The sequence below is a fragment of the Dryobates pubescens genome, chromosome 9, assembly GCF_014839835.1.
Source record: "Dryobates pubescens isolate bDryPub1 chromosome 9, bDryPub1.pri, whole genome shotgun sequence".
Taxonomy (NCBI): Eukaryota; Metazoa; Chordata; class Aves; order Piciformes; family Picidae; genus Dryobates; species Dryobates pubescens.
This window is the reverse complement of record NC_071620.1, coordinates 28,067,851-28,093,058: the sequence shown is the minus strand read 5'-3', so window position 1 is coordinate 28,093,058 and position 25,208 is coordinate 28,067,851. Positions and strand designations below refer to the sequence as shown.

The following is a 25,208-nucleotide window of genomic DNA, read 5'->3' as shown; positions in this document are numbered from 1 at the left end:
TTTTAAACCATGAGAACCAAGACATTAAAAATCATGTTTCCTGCAGCAGCCATAATTTGTCTATGCTGGCCATAAATACCAGAGTGTAAATCTGGGAGCACAGGCACTAATACAGGAGACTGTTATCTGCAAGGGGGCTATGTTACAGCTGTAAATTGGCAAATTTGAATTTCAGGCCTGTTACATGTTTAAAATTCCTATGATAACACTGAATTAATGCAGTTTCACCATGGAATATATTAAGAAAGGCTTTGCTGTTACAGGACCGTAGATTTCATTTTGATGAGAATAAAACCCTGCATTAACCTTAAGTAGTTTATGTCCATTTTTCTCCAAAACATAGTCAGTGCAGGACTGCTAAAGCTCAACAGGAGCAATGCTGCTAACTCTTGTGGTTTTCTGACCAAGCCTGGTGATGGCAGTACAGCAGGGCTGGTGTTTTAATGCTTTGGCTGCTGTGGAGCTATCACCCCAGTTCTTGATACATGCTGTTGTTAACTTTGCGCTTGTGTCACCTCTGTCAAAATCTGAGTACAAATTTTCCCTCTGCTGCGTTTGTCACTTTTGCACAGTGTACCCTCATCTGCAGCTAGCAGCAGGGAGGGAACCCACAGCACAAAACTTTTCCTCTCTTTTAGTTTAAAACCACCACCCCTTGTTCTGTCATAACAGGCTTTCCTAAAAGGTCTGTCCCCAACTTTCTCATAGCCTTCTTTAAGTACTAAAGGACACAGTAAGGTCTTCCAGAACCTGCTCTTCCCCAGGCTTAACAACCCCAATTCTTTCTTTCATTTTGTCCTCACAGCAGAGGGGTTCCAGCCCTCACATCATTGTTTTCATAGAATCATAGAATGGCTTAGGCTGAAGGAGACCTTAGAGATCATCTAATCCAACTTCCCTGCCATGGGCAGGGAGGCCTCTCAACTAGACCAGGTTACTCAAGGCCACATCCAACCTGGCCTTGAACATCTCCAGGGAAGGGGCATCCACAGCCTCTCTGGACAATGCATTCTGGAGTCTTGCCACACTTGTAGTGAAGAATTTCTTCTTAAGATCCAGTCTAAACCTATTCTCCTTCAATTTAAATCCATTTACCCTTGTCCTGTCGGTGGACACTCTTGTAAAATGTCCCTTTCTAGCCTTTATGTAGGTTCCCTTCAAGTATTGGAAGGCAATTATAAGGTCCTCCTAGAGTCTTCTCTTCTCCAGGCTGAACAATCCCGGTTGCCTTAGGCTATCCTCATAGCAGAGGTGTTCCAGAGGTGTTTTGGCCTCCTCTGGTCCTCCTGTAACAGGTCCATGTATTTCCTGTATTTCCTGTGCTGAGGACTCCAGAGCTTGGCACATTATCTCTAACTGGTGGCTGGAGGTGACAACCGAGCAGAAAATGTCATGGGAAGAACACACTGCTCTCAAGAGGAGCCTCTGAAATGTCTGTCAGTTCATAAGAAAACAGACTCACGGGCTACTATTTGCCTTGAACATGGCAAGAGACCAAAGTCAATGGGCTTTAGACAGCTATGTTGTTAAATGGCAGGGAGTTTGGAAAGGAGGACAGCAATAGCAGCAGGATCTGTTGAACCACTCTGAGCTGTCTGAATACAAACTTAGTGATTTCATTTTAACCTGCTAGTTGCAAACTCTTGTCACATCCCCTTTACATTTTAGATGTAGCTAATAAATGATTATGTAGCTCTCGAGCAAACAGATCAATAGTTTTGAGAGCTAGGAATTTTGTCCTTACACTAACTTTAGTGCTGATATAATGCTTACTGCAGTGGTAATGACTGCAGCCAGGTAGAGGAGGGATAGTATGATGTTGGATTATTGCCTTCCCTTTTACCATAAAAGATATTTCTGCATTATAAGACCCTGAGAAAAGGTTAGTTCTTAATGATAACAAAAGTTATGGGTACTCTTTAAGGCATTTTTCCTTCCAGCCTTTGTACCACACATACCTGCACACACAGAATTACAGTTCTGTTTCTAAAATGGTAAAACCCTGGATTCAGTGAAAAAGTCTTCAGAGATTTGCTAATCCAGGAGAGCCAAATCCTGCAGCTCATTACATCTTTGAAAAACTTTGCCCACATGGAATCTGATGAACCTGATCATGTAAATCAGACTGTTCATGTACATTTTCAAGATCTGATCATGTTGCATTCTTGTCTGCATTTCATATTAAGTGGGAAAAAGACTGGTGTTTCCATGTGTCTGAGATAATCCTACTTTGCTTGAAACTGATAGCAAAGACTCACTCATTATTGTGGGCACTCTTTTGGGGTTTAGGATATTACTGAGTTACTTGAACATGTAATTATTGTTCTTTGGTGTCTTTGTACCTGTGGGAAAGAAAGTAGGCACCTGTCCAAGTGCAGTAATTGTGCTTCTGATTGAATAATGTCCTGAAGGTGGGAGTTTAGTGAGTCTTGGATTAGTCCCTGTAAGCTTTGAATTGCGTTCAGGTTGATGAAATATAGTAGTGGTAGAGAAGGGTGAGATGAGAATATAGGGGTCTGATGTGGGATTATTACATGAACATTTGTATCAAGTTATTCACTCAGGAGTATCTCTAGCATTAGAGAGACAGAGAAATACAGGAGAGAATCCAGTGGAGGGTTGGGAAGATGTTGAGGGGACTGGAGCATCTCCCCGAGGAGAGAGAGGCTGAGAGACCTGGTGCTATTTAGCCTGGAGAAGAGCAGACTGGGGGTGAATCTTCTCAATGCTCATCAACATCTAAAGGACAAGGGGCAAGAGGATGGAGCCAGACTCTTTTCAGTGGTGTCCAGGGACAGGACAAAGGGCAATGGGCACAAATTGCAACCCAGGAGGTTAGATCTGAACATAAGGAAAAACTTCTTTCCTGTGAGGGTTCCAGAACACTAGACTAGATTGCACAGAGAAGTTGTGGAATCACAGAATCATAGAATTGTATGGAAAAGACCTCTAAGATCATTAAGTCCAACTGTCAGCCTAATGCAACACTACCATGGCCATTAAACCATGTCCCAAAGTGCTGCACCCACGTCTCTTGATCACCTCCAGGGATGGTGACTCCACCAGCTCCCTGGGCAACCTATTCCAATGCTTGACCACTCTTTCTGTGAATTTTTTTTCCCTAATATCCAACCAAAACCTCCCCTGGCACAATTTTAGGCCATTTCTTCTCCTTCTATTACCTGATACTAAGGAGAAGAGACCAACCCACACCTCACTCCAACCTCCTTTCAGGTAGTTGTAGAGAGCAATGAAGTCTCCCCTCCACACAAAACAATCCCAGTTCCCTCAGCCACTCCTCGTAAGACTTACTCTCTAGACTTACTTTCCCTTCACCATCTTTGTTGCCCTTCTCTGGACATGTGCCAGCACCACAATGTCTTTCTTGTAGTGAGGGACCCAAACCTGAATACAGTGTTCGAGGTGTGGCCTCACCAGTGCCGAGCACAGGGACACAATCACTTCCCTACTCCTGCTGGCCACAAGTCACCTTTGGAGAGATTCCAAGCCTGCCTGAACTCTGTGATCCTGAGCAGCCTGCTCTGGGTAACCCTGCTTTAGCAGGGTGCTTGGACTAGATATTTCCAGAGGTGCTTCCTAACCCTCCCCATGCTGGGATTTGGGGCTTCTATGATTTAGTACAGTGACTTCTGTATAGCAGAGGGGATGGTTTTGTTTCACTTGTTAGTGTTTTATCAAAAGCTATTGTATGATGGATTTATTGTGCAAGTTTTCTTTAATTTGGTGTACAGGATATTAATTAATTTGACAAATTTATTCCTTTAACAAGTTGGATAATGGTGTGTGATTCACGATTTTATTCACGTGGGAGGGTTATTCATTTCAAACTTGCACTTTAGTCCTTACCAGACATTTATTCACTGGTTTGCACTGTACAGAACCGGACTTGAGCATGCTGTAAATTTGCCTTTTAAACAGGTTTATTGCTTCAGCAGGTATTCACTTAGGATTTTACTGCCCCACCATGAAACATTGCCAGGCGTGGATAACGTACTGGATAAGACCAGGGTGTACACATCATGTACATACAAGTGGATTAAAAGAAGACGTTTTCCCTTCCAGACCCCCACAATCTTGTGCAAAACTACTTATTTCAACTGCAGTGCAGTAATTGAAGGCAGAAATAAGACACTGCATGACTTAGAGGGTGTGAATGGGGGAAATGTCTCTGCCAAGGCGAGATCTGAAACCCGCTGACTCCAGGGCAGTTCCATCAAAATGGAAAAGTTAATAATTCCTTTGTTTTGTTTCTCTTTCTCTCCCTGGTTTTGCAAATAACTTTACATGATTCTGGCTACAGGATGAGTCTGTCATGAGCAATGATGTCCTTCATGCTTAAGAGTCTGTGGTTGTACTTGAGGAATTAATTTTGCAAAGAGAAATACATCTTTTGTTGTTGTAGGTGTTCAGAGGTCTATGAAAAGCACTTGGGAGTGAACTGATCCCAAAAATCCTAAAGCCAAAGTATGTTTCTTTTTGTAACCATGTAACCTTTTAATGGGAATGCACTTGTTGGTAAGAATGTCATAGAAATTGGACAATACAAATAATAGACATCTTATTTTATATGAGAGTGATATAAAAGACATACAAACTTTGGACATGAATGTGCTAATAGAGCTCAAATATGTAAAAAGAATACAAAAAATCCTTTTAGAAAGTGAAATTCTACCCACCCAATAATCGTGTTGAAATAATATCTTCCTTTTGTACAGCTCCACTACAAAAGTGTATTTGGGCTCATAACTTGCTGATTTTAGCAAACAAAACAAGTTTTTGTTCTTCTGAATGAATGAATCAAAGTAGTTACAAGGGGATGGACGTGAGGAGGAAGTGGTGAAGCCCTGGAGTGGTTTGTCCAGGGAGGTGGTTGAGGCCCCATCCCTGGAGGTGTTTAAGACCAGGCTGGATGAGGCTCTGGCCAGCCTGATCTAGTGTGAGGTGTCTCTGCCCATGGCAGTGGGGTTGGAACTAGATGATCTTTGTGGTCCCTTCCAACCCTGACTGATACTGTACTACTATGAATCTGTAGAAGACATTTCCTAGTATAAAGTCTTTCATCTCAGTTGTTTAAAAGGTCAGTTTGCACTTCAAAAGACATTTCAGAAGGCTTCTAAAATGTCTGGTATACCTGTTATATGAGTTGACAACAGTTGGAGATAAACCTGCTGAGTCCAGACACTTATTTTTGCAGGTTAAGACTAATGTCTTAATTATAAATAAGTGTTTCCAGAGAATTTGAGAGAGTCCAAGGGGTGGACTCTTTAAGGGGCTGAACAGAATAGTAAGAGATATGTTCATCCTATTCCATTGGCCTGCAAAATTCCTATATAATCTGAGAACACAGCCTGTTTCTCTTTCCTTCCTGTTTTATCCCTCTTTCCTGCCTCCTGTACTTTGCCTTCTCTTCCTCCATCCAATCGTTTGGGCTATCCAAGTGGTGCAGTGGGGGAGGTAAGGCAGCATGGCCTTCGGGCTGCGGTCCAGTTTTAAATGTAAATATATTTTTCACAGTATCACAGTATCACTAAGGTTGGAAGAGACCTCAAGGATCATCGAGTCCAACCTGTCTCCACAGACCTCATGACTAGACCATGGCACCAAGTGCCACATCCAATCTCCTCTTGAACACCTCCAGGGACAGTGACTCCACCACCTCCCTGGGCAGCCCATTCCAATGATGAACGACTCGCTCAGTGAAGAACTTTCTCCTCACTTCGAGTCTAAACTACCCTGGTGCAGCTTGAGACTGTGTCCCCTTGTTCTGGTGCTGGTTGCCTGGGAGAGGAGACCAACCCCTTCCTGGCCACAACCACCTTTCAGGTAGTCCTCTTCTCCAGGCTAAACAATCCCAGCTCCCTCAGCCTCTCGTCATAGGGCTTGTGCTCAAGGCCTCTCACCAGCCTTGTTGCCCTTCTCTGGACACGTTCAAGTGTTTTTGTATATGCTCATTACCTTTTATGTTTTTATATTCAGCTTGCCTATTTTAAGTAATAATTTCATTTTCCTTCCAAATTCTGTGTTGTGTGATAATTTACCTCTTGAGGTAAATTCCATATTCTGTCTGGTGTCAAGCCACCACACTTATGAAAGTCTGTGTTTTCATTTTTTCAGCCACTCAGCAAGTATCCACCTTTGATCAATGACATCTCCTTTTGGCTGCCTTCTGAGACGTACTCCAAGAACGATTTCTATGACTTGGCTCGAACAGTTGGTGGAGACCTGATAGAAAAGATTATCCTCATGGATGAATTCACCCATCCAAAGTAAGTAAAACATTCAACACATTTTTTGTGTGTGGTCAGAATATAGATATTTAGAATAGAATAGAATAGAATAGAATAGAATAGAATAGACCAGGTTGGAAGAGACCTTCAAGATCATCGCATTCAACCTATCATCCAACACCACCTAATCAACTAAACCATGCCACCAAGCACCCTATCAAGTCTCCTCCTGAACACCTCCAATGATGGTGACTCTACCATCTCCCTGGGCAGCCCATTCCAATGGGCAATCACTCTCTCTGTGTAGAACTTCTTCCTAACCTCCAGCCTAAACCTCTCCTGGCGCAGCTTCAGACTGTGACCTCTTGTTCTCATTCTAGATAGCAAGAAATTCCTTATTTATTTTTTACAGTGTTTGTACATTTCAGCTTTATACCTCCAAAGCATTTTTACAACACTTTCAAGAATAAATACTTTTACTTAAAGCCGTGGTCTTCTACTTCATTTTTGTATTTGTACTGAGCTTCAGAATACCTTTCAATATAGCAACACTGCCACAACCCAGTACTGGGTGCAGAAGATTCGTGTCCAAGTCATCCTATTAATTGTCTCAAAATCTGACAAGTGTCAGCTGTTAAATAAGCACAATTTGCTTTTGGTACTTTAGAAAGGCAGGTAGCAAACCTAAATGCTGTGGGGTTTGAAGATGATGGGGAAATGCTTTGTGTTGTCCTCCAACACCTATTGTGATTATTTTCCTTTCTACACTCAGATATTATTCTTTTGAATTTGATCTGTGTTGCAGACTAGATTTTCATGTTGGTTCAGTGGATTAATTGCTTTTTTTCCATTTTGCCTTCATTGTGTGGTGTTACCTGAGACCGTTTCTGCTGCATGGAGAAACAGAAACACCAGTGGGATTTGTGTGGGCATCTGGAAGCTTTGAGTCATTGGTTCTTTAGTGTTCTATACATGCAAATCCTGCAAAGGGATCTTTACCCTATACCAAAGCAGCATGTTCAGCAGCAGAATGCTAGGTTAAGATATTGAGTACAGGTCATTATGGACATCAAGTCTGTGTCTTACAGAGAAATTCAAATGACAGTCTTTCTGAAGTCAAGGTAGACCACATCAACTCCTCTCCCCTTGTCTATCCTTCTAGAGATGTCATCATAAAAAGCTATCAGATTGATCAGGCATGACTTCCATATTGACTATTTGTGATAAGCCTCTTTTCCTCAACTTGCTTTGACATGGTGCCAAGAACATGCTGCCATTCATGTCAAATATTTATTGTGACTTCTCCCAGGTAATCAGTGACAGGACTAGAGGAAATGGCCTCAAGCTGCACCAGGGGAGGTTTAGGTTGGATATTAAGAAAAATTTTCTCCCTGAAAGGTTGTCAAACCCTGGAACAGGCCCAGGACAGCGGTGGAGTCCCTTTCCCTGGAGGGGTTTCAAAGCTGTGTAGATGTGGTGCTAAGATGCTTTAGTGGTGACCTGGCAGTGCTGGGTCAATGGTTGGACACTTAAGGGTCTCTTCCAATCAAAACATTTCTGTAGTTCTATACCTCTGTATACCTCTGTGTTCATTGCTACTTCTTGTCTACATTCTTCCCGGTGATACCAAACAGGATCATCTTTGTTGTTTAATCTTCTCATGGGGGAAGATCTTCTGTGTAGGGTAAGCAGCTCTTTAAGGCTCAAGGTTTGGAGAAATCTTACCTGCTCCCTCAACCAGTGACAGTATTGTTCTCTTACCAATCTTGCAGCTCACTGGAGGAATTCACATAGCTGGGAGGGCCTCTCCAGCATCACTGTGTCTGTCACAACCCAGCTCATGGGTTATGCTTCTCTTCTTTAATCAGAATATTATCTTCCATAATAGCAGAGTGGTGAGGTAGGGACAGGATTTGTTTCTTTGGATCTCTGCTATGTGTGCTTTCTCTTTGACACATCCTGAACTGTCACAGGGATGGCAGTTGTTCAGTACAAAACATTTCTTCATCTGTGAGGAATACACTTCTGGTTCTGTTAGTGACTTCTGTAGATAGATGGGAGGGGTGACAGCTCACTGAGAATTGTCTCACAGACAGGACTTTCCTAGTATTGTCCTCTAAAGTCATTAAGCCCTCACTCAACAAACATCCAAATATATTATGACACTACAGAGGAAACATTTCTCACTTTCATGTCTGAAGAATTTGGCTGGTGACACCAATGGGTTGTTGGGAAGTGATGTTGGAGTCCCCTTAGCTAATTCAACTGCAACAAGAATGAAAGAAATCTTTTTTATCTGCCTCATTAAAAAAAGACTTCTAGATGAAGACTATAACTTTGTTACTTTGCCCTTTCTTCTTAGAACAGAATGTGCACAGATATGTAACTTCTGCAGACCAATGACGTAAGCCATGTAAGTCATTGTATCTGTTCACTAAAGCCTTTGGACTCTTTGAAAAGAGTGTTCTGCTTAGCCTTAATTCCAAGATAATTGTCCTGTTACAGGAAAGATATAGCAGCTTCTTTAATTCAGTGTTGCAGAAAAGCCTCTGGGCACAGAAATTAACATAATAAATCCTCAGTGTTGCTGAGGAACAGGCTGCCCAGGGCGGGTTGTGGAGTCTCCCTCTCTGGAGACATTCAAAACTTGCTTGGATGTGTTCCAGTGTGATCTGGAATAGGTGATCCTCCTCTGTCAGGGAATTTGGACTAGATGATCTTTCAAGGTCCCTTCCAGCCCCTAACATTCTGTGATTCTGTGATCCTGTGATTCTGTGATCTCTATGTAACAGGTCTGAATTCTTCTCATCATCATCTTGAATTTGTGATTCTGGTGTGGAGGATGGCAAGAACTGTATAGTACAGGGCAGTCTGCAGTGCTGCTTTCTGAAATGTTAGCTACAAGCTTCTTAGGAAGTTCATGTTTGTAGTGAATCACTTCTAGAATTTAGAATTCAGTTTCATGAGGAATTAGGACATTTGACAGTCTTATTTTCCTTCTTAAACCACTTTTCTTGGTTACAGTGCTATAACAATTGGAAAACAGAAAGTGCTATGCAAATAAAACTAATTTAGAATGCAGAAAGAAGTCTTTTAATTAAGATCCTTTATAGAAACTGTCTCTGATACTCTCCATAGTTACCTTACAGACTTTTGTGTAGTTCAGAAACCTTTCAAGGTTCCACTGGGCTTCAGACTCATCACCATGCTGCAGGACACCTCAGTTACAGTGTGTATTAGCAGTAAAAATTTATTTCTCTACAGGGAGAAGGATAAGGGAGGGCAGAGGAAAAGCATGAGAAGTAATTGCTTAAAAAAGGAAGAGATGTCTGGGGAAAAAAAAGTAGATCTTGATTATCTGCTTTGTAAGATGGTAATATTGAGACATCTTCCAGGAAAGCCCAGGCAATTAAAAGACAGAGCAGGAAGGATTCTCACTGCTGAAAAGCACAAATTTAGGAGAAGGCCAAGTTACTGAGCTGGGCTAATTAAGAGCTGCTTCAACCTAAATGCATCTTAAGTAAACTTAACTAAAAAAAGACACAGAATTGAGTAAAACTGAGTAATATGTGACGTGTGAAGAAGGCTTTCCAGAAAATTAACTTTTTGGTTCAATTTAGTTTGCAAACATTTAATTTTGCTCTCCTTACAGTTGAAGCTTGTTGTAATAGGTGCCAGACTAGCAGAGCTCTATCAGTTGTGAAATGTTTAAAGCAGAAACTTGTTTCATACTGCACTCACATTACTTTGACTTGGAAAATAATGTATGAGCAGAAATTTGGACATGTAGACACATCTGTATTTACCTCTCCTGAGTTTTGTCATGCCTCTATATTCCTGGTCACCCTTTCACAGAGCAAGGAAGTCTGTGTGCTCTATTGCAAGCAGAATTTGAGCAACTAAGTTGAGGTTAAGAAGCTGTTGCATAAAGTAGTTCTTGAAACCAGGATAAATATTTAGCCTGGAGAAGAGCAGACTGAGAGGGGATCCTCTCAATGCTTATCAATAGCTAAAGGGTGGGGGCAAAAGGATGGGGCCAGACTCTCTTCAATAGTGCCCAGTGACGGGACAAGGGGTAGTAGTCACAAACTGGAACCCACGAGGTTCCATCTGAACAGGAGGGAAAACTTCTTTGCCTGTGAGGGTACCAGAGCACTGTACCAGCCTGCCCAGAGAGGTAGTGGAAAAGCAAAAGGAAGCAGAATAGAGAAAAAATGTCCTTTGGGAGTGAGTAAAATGTTTTCCATGGACCATCCTTTTATAGGACACTTTTTACAATAGAGTAAACCAGGTTGGAAGAGACCTTCAAGATCATCGCATTCAACCTATCATCCAACACCACCTAATCAACTAAACCATGCAACCAAGCACCTTATCAAGTCTCCTCCTGAACACATCCAGTGATGGTGACTCCACCACCTCCTCGGGCAGCCCATTCCAATGGGCAATCACTCTCTCTGTGTAGAACTTCTTTCTAATCTCCAGCCTAAACCTCCCCTGGTGCAGCTTGAGACTGTGTCCTCTTGTTCTGGTGCTGGTTGCCTGGGAGAAGAGACCAACATCTTCCTGTCTACAACCTCCCCTAAGGTAGTTGTAGAGAGCAATAAGGTCACCCCTGAGCCTCCTCTTCTCCAGGCTAAGCAACCCCAGCTCCCTCAGTCTCTCCTCCTAGGGCTTGTGTTCCAAGCCCCTCACCAACTTTGTTGCCCTTCTCTGGACACGCTCCAGCAAGTCAACATCCTTCCTAAACTGAGGGGCCCAGAACTGGACACAGTGCTCAAGGTGTGGCCTAACCAGTGCAATGTACAGGGGCAGAATGACCTCCCTGCTCCTGCTGGCCACACTGTTCTTGATGCAGGCCAGGATGCCATTTGCCCTTTTGGCTGCCTGGGCACACTGCAGGCTCATGTTCAGCCTACCATCGACCAGTACCCCCAGGTCCCTCTCTGCCTGGCTGCTCTCCAGGCACTCTGACCCCAGCCTGTAGCGCTGCATGGGGTTGCTGTGGCCAATGTGCAGAACCTGGCACTTGGATGTGTTAAATCTCATGCCCTTGGATTCTGCCTATCTGTCCAGCCTGTGGAGGTCCCTCTGCAAAGCCCCTCTACTCTCCTGTGGATTTAAGCTCTGTCTGCTTGATGCATTAGCTGCAAGCATTTAGGTGCTGAGTGTTTGGTTTGTGGACCATATTTTTCTGTGCGTGGTTTGTAAAATCAGTTCATTGTGTCTTGCCTGGAGTTGCCATCTGCCGCATGAGCTGCACATGAACAGTGGCACCGTTTCTGCTGCTCAACTGAATTATTTCTGTCAAGTCCTGGGAGATTTTTAAGGACCTTTACACATCAGTGTGCAAATACATGATGAGTGAGGATTTGTGGCTGACATTTTTCCCTTTAGAACATTCTCGTGAGCAAACATTTGTAAAAACAAAGAGAATATTTGGGACTCTATTGACACTGAAGGGAGAAAAGAAAGTCAAGGGGGGGGGGGGTGTCCTTACTTTTTTATTTTTATTTTTATTTTTTTGCAAATCACAGAATGGATTCTGTTGGAAGAGACCTCGAATATCATCCAGCCCAACCCTCGATGGTTTTTATCCCTCAGACTGATAGGTCTCTTCTTTTTGGCACTTTGCATAGCCCTGTCAGATGTGGTTGTCTCAGATCCTCATTCTGAGAAAGGATTTTCTGCATTTTGTAGAGTTTGTTTTCCTACTGGTCTGGGAGCTGGTGTTCTTAGAGTTTGATATTAAAGTTTCTCTTTTGTTAGAAAGAGAAGGAAAGGAAGTCAGGATGTGCCTCCACATCTGCCTTTGCAAGGAAGATATGTATGTAGGCTGAAGAAAGTACACAAAACTGTAACCATAAAATGTACTGTGTCCTCAGTGGTACTTAAGAGGTAAATTTTTAATCAGAACAACTAAAAATACCCTGAAAAGGCGATGTGGAAACAGTAAAGGAGGGGGTGGGAATTGATTTGCTGCATTTTGACAGTTCTGCTGTTTAAAATATGTGGGGAAAAGGTAAGAAAGGATATATTCCTGCCTTTGGGTGAATTACTTGCACACTTCAGGGGTAAGAGCTACACATTTGTACCGGGCTGTTAAATGAAGTGAAAGGGAATGTATTGGCTGCTGTGTGGGAGGAAGGTACGTGCCCTGTGGCAGCATCTTCAGAGACTTTGGGAGTACTTGCATGACCTGTGTCTCTTCTTTTCCAAATGGTAAAAGGAATAGATCTGACAGAGAACAGTCAGGTCCTATTGACTGCTGTGTTGTGTTAGCTTCTTGTTAGTATATAGAAAAACAATGTACTAACATAATTCTCCTCTTTATTGACATATTTGTTGCATATTTCCTTACCTAGATGGAGGGCAAAGCAGGTACTTTTAGATCTGGTTTATTTTTTTGCAGCTGGCTTGGGTTTTGTCTTGCTACTGGAAGAGGTGAATCAAGCAAAACAATTCTGAAGCCTGCTGCTGGTGTTATGCAAGTTAAACAAATCAGTTCGGTCCCTCAACACCTTGTTGTTCTTCAGACTGAGCACTTTACAGTTTGCCAAGGGATTCTTTGAGATTACCTTTAACTGCTGAACTGGCAAAGTCCCAGCAGCAGCTTCTCTGCAGAGAAAACAGCCCAGGAGCTGCTTTTGACAGGACCTAGCAAAGAATGGCTTTACCCATTAGTGAATTTTATTCTCTGGCTATGTATTTTGTTTCTTTCATTTCCTCAAAAAAGTGTAAGGCTAATATTTCTGCGATAGATTAAGTGTTTATGAAGGACTCTCTTGGTAGATACTGGTTGACTTCTGAGCCTTTCTTCATCTGTCATAGGAAAGCATCACTATATAGTGACCAGGTAAAGCACTGCAGTAGTACCCCTGGTCTCTCTTCTCTTTTCCCTCTCTTGTCCCAAAATGACACATGAGAACCTTACTTGTTTCTTTTGCTTCATGGGCATCAGCTTAGAAAAGGTTGTGGAATTTGTGTGCTTTTGAGTGTATTTCACTCCTGGTGTGTGGGTGTCAGATGTTCTCCTGTGCTCCAGACCAACCCAATGGCCAGTGGTGTTTGCTTGCTTCCCAGTCAAAGTAGTCCCAACCACACGCTGGTTTCTTCCCCTGCCCTGCCTTTTCTCCTTTGAGCAGCATGTGTCTAGAAACAACAGATCCATTCTCATAGGAGTTCCCACTTGGAGGTCATCCAGGGACTTTCTGGCCAAATTCATTTAAAGACTGGGCTGCCCAGGGAGAGATGCTTAATGAAGACACGCAGCGTCTGCTCTGTCCCACCAGAGCACATACAGTCTACCGCCTGAAGGCTGAAATGGTGAGGTTTTCATCCCAGCTGCTTGGAGATTTAAAGCAGTCTGCACTTGGGCTCCATGTCTTTAACTATGAGATAATCTTGCCATGCTGATGGCTACATAGCTCCAGGACAGAATCATAGAATCATAGAACTGTCAAAATTGGAAGAGTCACAGGATCACAGGATGTTAGGGGTTGGAAGAGGCCTCCGCAGATCATTGAGTCCAACCTCCCTGCCAGAGCAGGACCATAGAATCTAGCACAGGTCACACAGGAATGCATCCAGATGGATCTTGAAAGGCTCCAGAGAAGAAGACTCCACAACTTCCCCCAAATGGCAGTTCCCTGCCCAAATCTGAGCATCATAATTGTGAGAGGAGGGACAGAGAAGTCTCATCTTCAGTAAACATGCCCTTGAACTGTTTGACATCTGCTTATGCTGGGTGTTTCTTGCTTCATCTGCCAGAAAGATAGACTTGAAAAATGCTAGCAAATGCCTTGACTTTGTTTCACAAAAGAAGAAGAAATCATCCTTGTTTTATACAATAAAGTGTGAGTTCTGTGACTTATGACTTCTCTCTCAGCTTGTGACTGCAAACCCCAAGTGAATCATCAACTGATCAGGAAAGACAGACTTTACCTTCCCTCCTCCTCTCAGTGTTCAGACAGGCACCACACAAATGGCTGTTCCTAATGGCTTACTATTGAAGTCTGAGGTTTCCTTCAGACCACGGTATTCAAATCAATTGTAGGGCAGACAGCGTTCCACTGTACTATCCCTGGCTGGCACTTCAGAGGCTTCAGTGAGAAAATAGTCTTCATTAACTGCAGATAATTTACTATTAATGAGCTTCAGGAGGAGGCACATTATTCTTCTTTGGTGGAAGGCTGGTGGCTAACACATGGGCTTGTGGGAGGATTGGTATTCGAGAAAGGAGAAAGATAAAGTAACCACAGGTTCCCATTAGAGGAAGGGGGGTAAGCATAGCCCTGAAGTGTGATGTATCACCAGTGATATTCCATAGGAAATGTAATCACCCTTCACGGGTAATGAGAAGAGAGGAAACCTTAAGTACGTGAGCCACACAGAAGACAAATGTCAACTCTCTCATGTATTCAGGCAGATGCAGAGGAGAGCCGTGCAGTATAGAAAAGGGATAGCCGGAGTCACAATGAATCTTTCTAAGAGGCTGCTCAACTGAAGGGCTTAACCTTCCTTCATCATGTCAACCTGCAGTCAGCCATTCACCACCAGTTCTCGGATGCATCCCAGAAATCTTTGCCACAATTCCCAAGGCACGACTCCCAGGAGGCATCACAGGAATCAGTGCCATGATTTATTGACAAGTGGTGAGCCAGTGAAAAATGACTGCTCCAGGAGTCGGCTGCCACCAGACGCACAGGGCACGATAGCAGCCATGTGTGTGCTTCTGAGTTCAGTGAAATCAGAGGGAATTGTTCTTGTAGACTAGAGGTTGAGATGACTTCCATGCAGACCTGTTTCTGATAGTGTGTAATGGGGAGCACATTAGAGCTTGAGAAGCATTGTGATGGCTGGGGGTGTGTCAGAGAAGGAGTGAAAGCTTTTGTAATCGCATGTGTTAGGTGATAAATACTGTGTTCTCTGAAGAGCCTGACCTCAGTTTAATCTTGCAGTGCCTTTTCAAAGTGCTCTATTCAGCACCTAGCATGGAGGAGAGCTCACTATATATAAGAGGCAAAGGACTCTTTCACTTGGTGCTTTGTCCCTTCTTTCTACTTCACATTGAGGTTTCTATCTATGCCAGGAATGCTGCTCACTGCACTCTGCTTGAGGTGGGAATGTAATACCCATCCCCTCTTTTCTTGGTCTCTACCCCTGCCCCATCTATTCTCCCACAATAGCATCCTAACCCAGCAGGCTAGGAAGTCAAAGTGGATCAGTCACAGAATCACAGAAACATTCAGGTTGGAAAAGAACCTCAGAATCTCCAAGTCCAAGTGATAACCCTACTCTACAAGGTTCACCCCTAAACCACATCCCCAAATACCACATCCAAACAATCTGACTCAACCACCTCCCTGGGCAGCACATTCCAATGCCTGACCACTCTTTCTGTGATTTTTTTTTAGCTAATGTCCATATTAAACATACCTAGTTGCAGCTTGAGGCTATTCCCTCTTGTTATGTCACTAATTACCTGTGAAAAGAGACCAGCAGCAGCCTCTCCACAACGTCCTTTCAGGTAGTTGTAGAGAGCAATGAGGTCTCCCCTCAAGGCTCCAGTGATGGATGCCTATGCTGCAGGTTGGGATTCCTTCCAAGAGAATATGAGTGAGAGAGGGAAAGGTGTTTTGGCTGGGTCTCAGATCTGTGCCCCAAAACTAGTTTATCTTTAAAACAATAGACATGTCTATTGTTCATATAACTTTTGTCCCTCTCCTTAATCATCTTTTAAATGAAGGCTGGCATGACAGTGTGATGCATTTATCTTCTGTGGTGGCCCAACAGTGTGAAGAGGCAACATGTCTGTAGATGATGCTGATTTTCTTTCAGATACTCTTGAATTCTGGAATGGAGCTCTGCATGGGAAGGTAGAAATGATACCATTGGCTTCTTAAAAGGATCTTTGTAGCCACAGAAAGCAGCCACGGTACTGCGACAGCCACCTGAAATGTGAAGTGGAGCAGGGTTCTCCCGCTCTGCTCTGCCCTGCTGAGGCCACATCTGGAGTACTGTGTCCAGCTCTGGGCTCCCCAGTGGAAGAGTGACGGGGAACACTGGAGTGGGTCCAGCAGAACTACGAAGATGCTGAGGGGACTGGAGCATCTCTCTGCCAAAGAGAGGTTGAGATACTTGGGGCTGTTTAGCCTGGAGAAGAGCAGACTGGGAGGGTATCTTATCAGTGCTGATCAGCTGCTAAAGTAGGTGTCAAAAAGATGGCACCAGACTCTTTTCAGTGGTGCCCAGCAATAGCACAAGGGACAGCAGGCACAAACTGGAACCTAGGAGGTTCCATCTAAACATGAGAAAAAACTTTGCTATGGGGGTGCTGGAGCACTGGACCAGGCTGGCCAGAGAGGCTGTGGAGTCTCCTTCTCTGCCTGGACATTGCCATCCTGGGCAACCTGCTTTATCAGCATTGTTGGACTGGATGATCCCTGGAAGTCCCTGCTGACCCCCACTGTGCTGGGATTTTGTGAAGGAGATCAGCATCATCTGCACGTGTGGCACCTGCATGCGTTTGCACTCATCTCCTGTGCTGAGGTTGGAAATGCGATGGCCAGGCCTCTGCTTCTTAGACTGGATTCAGCCCAGTGTGCCTTCTGAAAAGCTGCCAAGATGGCAGAAGAGAGGAAAAAGTCTTCATGCAGCCCTCTTCACTTCCTAGTACTGCTGCGCAGCAGAGAGATGGATTTAGCACTAAATAATTAATCCTGCTCTTTATATTTTATGGATCCAGAACACATTTTTGTAGGGAAAAAAACTTACAGCTAGAAAGAATTTCTTGACGCTGAGTCAAAGCATTCAGAAACTCAAAGGTTATTTATCTCCATGTTGAAAATGTCAATGTTTGGACTGAGGAAAGAAGGTTTTCTTTAATTTCAGAACAAACAAATGTCAGCATTCCTGAAACAGACCACAGTATCTTCCCATTGTTTGATTTGTGTTTGATGGGGCTTTTATTTTAACCTATTAGTTAACTTGGAATGGTTTAAGAAACTGGCCCCAGTTCTATCAGATGTCCTCATCTCTGGGTAAACTGAGTAGAAATTCATGGGACTGTGCACCCCATAAGAGGACTTTAATATGGAGATGAACCTAAGCTGCCATTCCAAACTCCTCTGGGATTCAGGTTTCTGTCCTGCTTCTCTTAAATGCTGCCTGAGAACATTAACCCCATGCATCTGGTCTGTTATTTATCAGGCATCACACAGAAATACAAGGGAAGGGTGTCTTAACAAAATATTTTGAGGATGAAGAAAAGATCTGTGTTTAGTATTTCTGTTGGGCATATGGATAGGTAGGAAATGAATGGCTGTTCATATTTGGAACACTGAAATAGTTTGTTTCCATACTTAGGTGAAAAGCACAATAGAAATATAACCATTTAGGCCAGTTCTGTTGGTAGGTGGGATGTGTGTTGAACAAATGAAAATCAGCTGGAATAGTGCATCACAATCAAGTTTTTCTTGAAGTAGATGGCTAAACTCAATTATACAAAGCCAAGTGTTTCGCTGTGGGTTGTCACTCATGCAGACAATTTTATTAGTGTCTGCTAATGGAGATATTTCTGATGATCCCAAATGGTCCTGTCTGCTTAAGCAAGCTAGCTGAAGCTTCAAGATGATTCTGGGATTCAGAGTGGTTCTCCACAGCCTTTAAACTTGCAGTTTGTTTTCTGAGTACAGTGTGTTCCCCGGGTGAAATTGCTTGCCTTAAAAGCACTATTTCTGCTGCTCTTCAGTTTTGCTTGGAGCATTGAGCAAGACAGGAATGAAAACTGAAGGAAAGCAAAGGTGGGGGAAAAAAAGGACACAAGGAAAAAACACCATAACTAAAAAATAATGTCTTCAAACATGATGGATGACTTGTCTAGACAACTGGATTCGGAAGCTTTAAAGGGCCATGATTCTCAGAAGCTGATGTTTAGCCCTTCTGAACATGAGACCAAAGACAACTTCACCAGACTCCTTTATCTTTTGAACATGTTGGCTGAGAGTTTAAAAATGTGCATATGAGAAATAACTGTGACTGCAATTCATGCACATTATTTTTTCTATGTAATTAGACTTTATAATGTGTTCAGATGCCACATCTGTCCCTGCAGAGCTGCCTGCATCCACAGGAGAAGAATATATATGAACATTCTCCTGGATAACCTTGCAGTCAAAGCTGTTGCAAGTCTGATGGACAAAAGCTAAAATCTGTGAATGGTCAAATTATCAAACAGAGTAAATGCTGTGAAACAGGTCTGAAGGACATGTATCAAGAGTTAGGGCTGGGCAGGCCACTCAACAAGTGGCAGGTGGTCTCTATGAACCCCTCTCCTTTCTCAAAGGGAAGAGAAAGGAAGTAAGGGAGAGAGACAGATGGGTTGGGAAAGAAAACTAAAGCAGCTTGAATGGAATTATGAATAAAATGAAATAGATGCAAATCAGTATGGAACCCAACCCCCTGATGACAGTGATATCACCATTACCACTGATGCTTAGGGCAGTCACTGGGGAAATCCCAGACTAGAATCAGCAGCAGATGGGGACTGGATTCAGGAGCTGGATTCAGGAACACACAAATTGGGACTGAAGGCAGAATGCACAGAGTCCTCCTCAGACACAAGCCCTTGAAAATGAGGCTTGACTCTGGTGATCCCTCACCTTTATCCTGACAACAACATCCATGGGATGGAATCCCTTGTTGGTCAGTTTCTGTCCCATCTGCTTCTCCCTGCAGGTGCCACTTCTGACTTCCTATACCCCAGAGTGAGGCACAAGATGTAGCAGTGCCCTTGGTCTGCACAGGAGCAAGTCTAAGCAAGAGCCTTTCTGCAGCCCAGCCCTTGGCAGTAACTCTGACCATCAGAGTTATCACTGCTAGAAGCAGCCACTGTCTGTGAAAATATGCCCTGAGCTTCAGAAAGAGCAGAGACTGAGCTGAGAAGTTAGACAACTGGATGGAATTAGTTCTGTTCTAGCTCAAACCAGGACAACTTGTCTGTTGACCCCAGCTGTGTTTGCATTTTGTGTGGCCAACAGAGAGCAGCAGCATCGTAGAGAGATGCTGCAGTCATGACTATTAGTTTTTATTGAGGAATTGTGTCCCTAACTGAAAGCTTAAATGTAATTTATTGAGGTCATTAAAAAACTCACTTAATGAGTAGGTCAGGCATCCACTGAAGTAATAGCTTGCAAAGTGCCATGGTAGAAAGAAAAATACTGTATGGGCAGGAAAAAGCTGTGTCTTTTAAAGTGTATGTTATAGATTGTAAATTAAAAAGTCCTGTGTAACCCTTCATCCATGGTACATTATGATTCCAGAGGATTAGTTTGTTCCAGCACATTCCACCAGTTCCACAGGAACAGATCATTCTGGTGATGGAAACAAATGATCACTGGAGTAATTAGACTTGAAAATAAAATCAGATGTCAGCAAGGCACCTGTAAGTGATAGCGGGAAAGATTATAATACATCTGGAGCACTTAACTCTGCTTTCCTTACAGCCAGGGTTGGCACATGATGATCCTACTGAGTGTCATTCCAAAGAAATCTTGGTTTTGAAAGTGCAGTCTGAAATTCTCAGCATCTGACTTATTTTGCTGCTTACAACGGAGCATTTTCCACGCTGAAACAGTGGTGATAATAATTGTTGGAGAACTGTTGTTCCGAGTGACACTGAAACTCCCTGGAAGCATGATAAATGCAAACTCAGGACCTCAGACCTAGATCCAAATCCCACTGAGTTCAGCAGAATCCATCCTATTAACTGAAGCAGGGTCAGGATCAGGCCCCTTGTGTGTCATTAAACCCCAATCTGTCTACAGAAAGCACAGAGTCATTTCTCCTCCAGGAACCTGGACTTTATTGCCAGTAAATTCAGTTCTCCATTAAGAGATACAATGTCTGTGGTTGGAAATACTCTTGTTACTCAGGAGGGATGTGCTGGTATTTGCTCAGTTAATAATGAGATATGTGTTACAGTAGCATGCAGAAGTCCTTCCAGTTTTCTGGTGGTTTGGAACCAGAGAAGGCACCTTGATGTTTTAGCAGTTCACTTGTACTCTGCTTAGTCACATTTCTAGGTGTTGTGGAAACTACTAACCTCTGTCTGACAAGTCAGTTTGTCCCAGCTTTATTAGGGACAAATAAAAATACATATTTATTATCATACTTTCTCATATTGTTGCACCAGACCAACTGGGTGTAGCGTGTGAAAGAGCAGCTCAGGCTGTAACTGAGAAGGCTTTTTTTTTGCCTGGACATAGCAATGGCAACACTTTCAAATGAGCAGCTAGGAAGGAAGAGAGAAGGCAGTGATGATTCTATGAATTAGAATCATAGAATCGAATTGTCAGGGTTGGAAAGGACCTCAAGGATCATCTAATTCCAACCCCTCTGCCATGGGCAGGGACTCCTCACACTAGATCAAGCTGGCCAGAGCCCCATCCAGCCTGGCCTTAAAAACCTCCAGGGATGGGGCTTCTACCACCTCCCTGGGCAACCTGTTACAGTGTCTCAGCACCCTCATGGTGAAGAACTTCTTCCTAACATCCAATCTGAACCTACCCACTTCTAGTTTTGCTCCATTCTGCCTAGTCCTGTTACTGCACAACATCCTAAAAAGTCCCTCCCCAGCTTTCTTGTAGGCCCTCTTCAGATACTGGAAGGCCACAATAAGGTCTCCTCAGAGCCTTCCCCTCTCCAGACTGAATAGCCCCCAACTATCTCAGTCTGTCTCCATAGGAGAAGTGCTCCAGCCCTCTGCTCATCCTCATGGCCCTTCTCTGGACACGTTCCACCACATCCATATCTTTCTTGTAAGAGGGGCTCCAGAACTGGATGCAGTACTCCAGGTGGGGTCTCAGTAGAGTGGAGTAGAGGGGGAGAATCACCTCCCTTGACCTGCTGGCTGTGCTTCTCTTGATGCAGCCCAGGCTTTCTGGGCTGCAAGTGTACACTGTTGGCTCATACTGAGCTTCTTATCCACCAGCATCCCCAAGTCCTTTTCTTCAGGGCTGCTCTCAAGCCAGTCACTGCCCAGCCTATACCGGTGCTTAGGATTGCCCCGACCCAGATCCTGGACTCTGCACTTGGTCTTGTTAAACCTCATGAGGCTGGCATAGGCTCACCTCTCCAGTTTGACAAGGTCCCTCTGGATGGCATCCCTTCCCTCCAGTGAGTCTGCCACACCACACAGCCATTGCTGACTTTGCTGAGCTGAATTTTCACCATGTATTGCATCATGCCTGTTTTCCCTGGATAGGAAACAGATTCCTTTATAGAATCATGTAATGGTGGGGGCTGTAAAGGACCTCTGGAGATCTTCCAGTCCAGCTTCCCTGCTCATGCAGGTACACCTAGATCAGATTGTGCATGCTGTTTGGTTTATTGCTGGCTATTGACAGGCATTTCTGGGGTGCTGTCAGGACTACCATTGTTACTCAAGGATACCCTCTTAACAAAGAATGTTATTACCTTGCGGATAGCCTCTCTTAAAAGGGAATATATTTGCTTTGGGAGAGGCTCTGTGAGTTTGCTTAAGTAGTGTCATGAAGATGCAATCAGGATGTGCTACTCTTGGGTTTGTTCTTATCTATAGTCTGTTTCTGGATCTCAGACAAATAACAAGGTTAATAACTTTTGCATGAAATTAAAAGATGTAAGGATAGAATGGAAAATAAACTCTCAGAAGACCAAAGAGTGAGGACTAGTTTGCTTAAGCAGTAGGATAGGCTGTAAGTGAGATTACAAAAAGATTGCCTTAACAGCAGGAGCTTGATTTTTCTAGTCAAGGCTCCTTGATAACAGCTCAGATGTGCCTCACAAAACCTTAGAAATGTTTTGATTGGAAGAGATCTTTAAGATTATCAAGTCCAACTGGTAACTCGGCACTGACAGGTCACCACTAAACCATGTCCATCAGCACCACATCTTTGCAGCTTTTAAATCCATCCAGGATGATGACTCCACCACTGTTCTGGGCAGCCTGTCCCAGGCCATGACAACCTTTTTGGGGGAAAAACTTGTTCATAGTGTTCAACCTAAACTACCCCTGGTTCAACTCGAGGACTTTTATCCTGTGGCTTCTCCTTGGGAGAAGAGACCAACCCTTGCCTGGCTCCAACCTCCTCTGAGGTAGTTTTAAAAAGTAAGATCTACCCTGAGCCTCCTTTACTCCAGGCTAAAAAAAACCATTTCCTTCAGCTTCTCCTTAGAAGACTTAAAGGGTATGTACATCCTTTCTGGTAGTAAATCTGGTAGGCACTTCCTACCTGCTGTCACTGAACAGTTCAGATGACAAAACAGGCCTAGAAAGTGCTGGAGGAATATGGGGAGGGTCCTTCTGTGACTGGGTATGAAATAGCCAGCAGCAGCAAGTCTAGTATGCTACAGGGGGTGAGATATGAAATCCTTCCCTAAAGTGTCAGCAGATGATATCTCCTCTACAGAATGTCTCCCTAATCTCCATCTGTTAGCAATTGCTTATAGAAGAACCATGGGGATTACTCATATACGTGCACAGTTGCAGTTTAATCCTCTTGATTCTTGGCATCACTTGTATTTATTCTGTGGCACTGAGTTGCAGAGGTTATCCAGCCAGTGTTTTTTATTCAGAGTATCAATGTGAGATGTGATTTAGTTCTGTTTGACTTGGTATTAAGAGGGCAAGGAAAAAAATACTTCTAATTAACTTTCACTATATTGTGTATATTTATTCAGTCCCATTGTTATCTTTCAGATAAACAACCCCAATCTTGTCCATTGCTCCCTGTTCAGTTTTCTTTCTTTGACTTTGATGCTTAATTTTAGGACCCTTTATCACCTGCATGTATTTTTTAGGTGTGGAGATCAGACTGATCCTGTTTCCAAAGCAAGCACATGACACTGACTTTTATCACAGAGTTGTGGAATGATTTGGGCTGGAAGGGACTTCAAAGATCATCTAGTTCCAAATTCCCTGCCATGGGCAGGGACATCTGTTACTAGACCAGGTTGCTCAAGGCCCACTCCAACCTGCCTTTGGACACCTTCAGAGTTGAAGTCTCCACTTCCAGGAGTGGAGCCTCCATAACTTCACTGGGCAACCTGTTTCAGGGTCTCACCATCCTCATGGTGAATGCCTTATGTTGACATTACAATATGTGAAGTGTTTTGGTTTTCTCATTCTTTTAGGAAGATTCTAGCTTTTGTTTTATGTGTGGTGCTGAGCCAATGTACTGGTCTTTTGGGGAATGCTGTGATGGGTTTTCCTGCAATGAGCTCTCTGTTGTGTTGCTGGATTTTATTTCTACCTATTTTTTCAGCAGTAAATGTTGTAATCTGGTATTTACCTTCTCTTTTGTACTAGTGCTTCTTGGGTACTCTTTGTCAAAGGCTGGTCTAGGTGTTGTGATCAAAATTTGGGAAGAAAGGCTAAAGTCACTATTCATCTTGAGCAGTGTTGCTTCAAGTGGTGTGTTGGGTTATTTTTAATTTCTTGAGAATAAAATGTTTGGACTAGACTTTCAGTTGTGGATTTATATTTTTTCCACCCTTTGTTCCTCTGTGTGTAAAAGTACCCACTTATTTTTTCCTCTGGTCATTTCTGTGCTCTGTGGACAGGCTAAGAAGTGCTATCTAAATCATATGGAACTGGTAGCAAAGCCACAGTATTTATCTGATTCTTTTTGAAGGGAAATTCCTTCCATCTCCTTAAGGCAATTTAAGACCATGCCAGCACTCCATGAGCTCAGGTTCAGGAAATATGGATTATATGAGTGGACTGTGATATGGATTGAGAACTGGCTAAACAATAGTGCTCAGAGGGTTGTGATCAGCAATTCAGAATCCATTTGGAGGCCTGTAGCTACTGGTGTTCTCCAGGGCTCTGTACTGGATCTAGCCTTGTTCAAAATCTTCATCAGTGATCTGGATGAAGGGATAGAGTATACCCTCAGCAAGTTTGCTGAAGATACAAAACTGGGAGGAGTGGCTGACACACCAGAAGGGTGTCCTGCTGTTCTAAGATCTCATGAAAATCAACAAAGACAAATAGAGAGTGTATACCTGGGCAATAATAACCCCATGCACCAGTACAGGGGTTGACCTGTTGGAAGGCAGCTTCATGGAGAGGGACCTTGGAGTCTTGATGGACAGTGAGTTGATCCTGAGAGAGCAACGTGCCCTTGTGGCCAATGGTCCTGTGGGGTGCATTAAGAAGAACGTGGCCAGCAGGTCAAGGGAGGTTCACTTGCCCCTTTACTGTGCCCTAGTGAGACCACATCTGGACTAGTGTGTCCAGTTCTGAGCTCCCCAGTTCAAGAGAGACAGGGAACTACTAGAGAGATTACAGCAGAGGCCTGTGTCAGTGGTTAAGGGAATAGAACATATCTGTGCGGAGTAAAAGGTGAGAGACCTGGGGCTCTTTAGCTTGGAGAAGAGAAGGCTGAGAGGGGAGAACTGATCAGTGTTTACAAACACCTTATGGGTGGGTGTCAAGAAGAAGGGGCCAATCTCTTTTCACTGGTGCCCAGTGGTAGGTAAGAGGGCAATGGATACAAACTGGAACACAGGAAGTTCTACCTCAGCATCAGGAGAAACTACTGTGAGGGTGACAGAGCACTGGAACAGGCTGCCCAGGGAGATTGTGGAGTCTCCTCTGGAGGCTTTCAGAATCAGCCTGGACACATTCCTGTGTTGCCTGCCCTAGGTGAACAAGCTTTATCAGGGCTGTTGGACTAGATGATCTCCAGAGGTCCCTTCCAACCCCTACCATTCTGTGATTCTGTGATTCAGCCAGGCTTTTCAGTTGCAGTAATGCCTTTTAAGATGACTGTGATAACTGTGACTGTTCCTTAAAATTCCATTGAACTTATGCTGAGGTGCATGTTTTAATGCCACAAAATAGTAACTAATGTTAACAGCGCAGTAAAAATTGCTCTTAAGGTCCTAAAGCAGTTATTCTACTGTGCTGGGAGC

General features: G+C 43.5%; 1 protein-coding gene across 2 annotated transcripts in view; it reads left to right on the top strand.

Annotated features, from left to right (window-relative positions):
* The window catches only part of FARS2 (phenylalanyl-tRNA synthetase 2, mitochondrial), a 220,580-nt gene that overhangs the window by 134,355 nt on the left and 61,017 nt on the right, over positions 1-25,208 (top strand). For both annotated transcript variants that reach the window (XM_054164080.1, XM_054164081.1), the window contains exon 7: positions 6,136-6,287. In XM_054164080.1, coding sequence (XP_054020055.1) covers positions 6,136-6,287 — 152 coding nt within the window. The remainder of the gene's footprint in view (positions 1-6,135; positions 6,288-25,208) is intronic.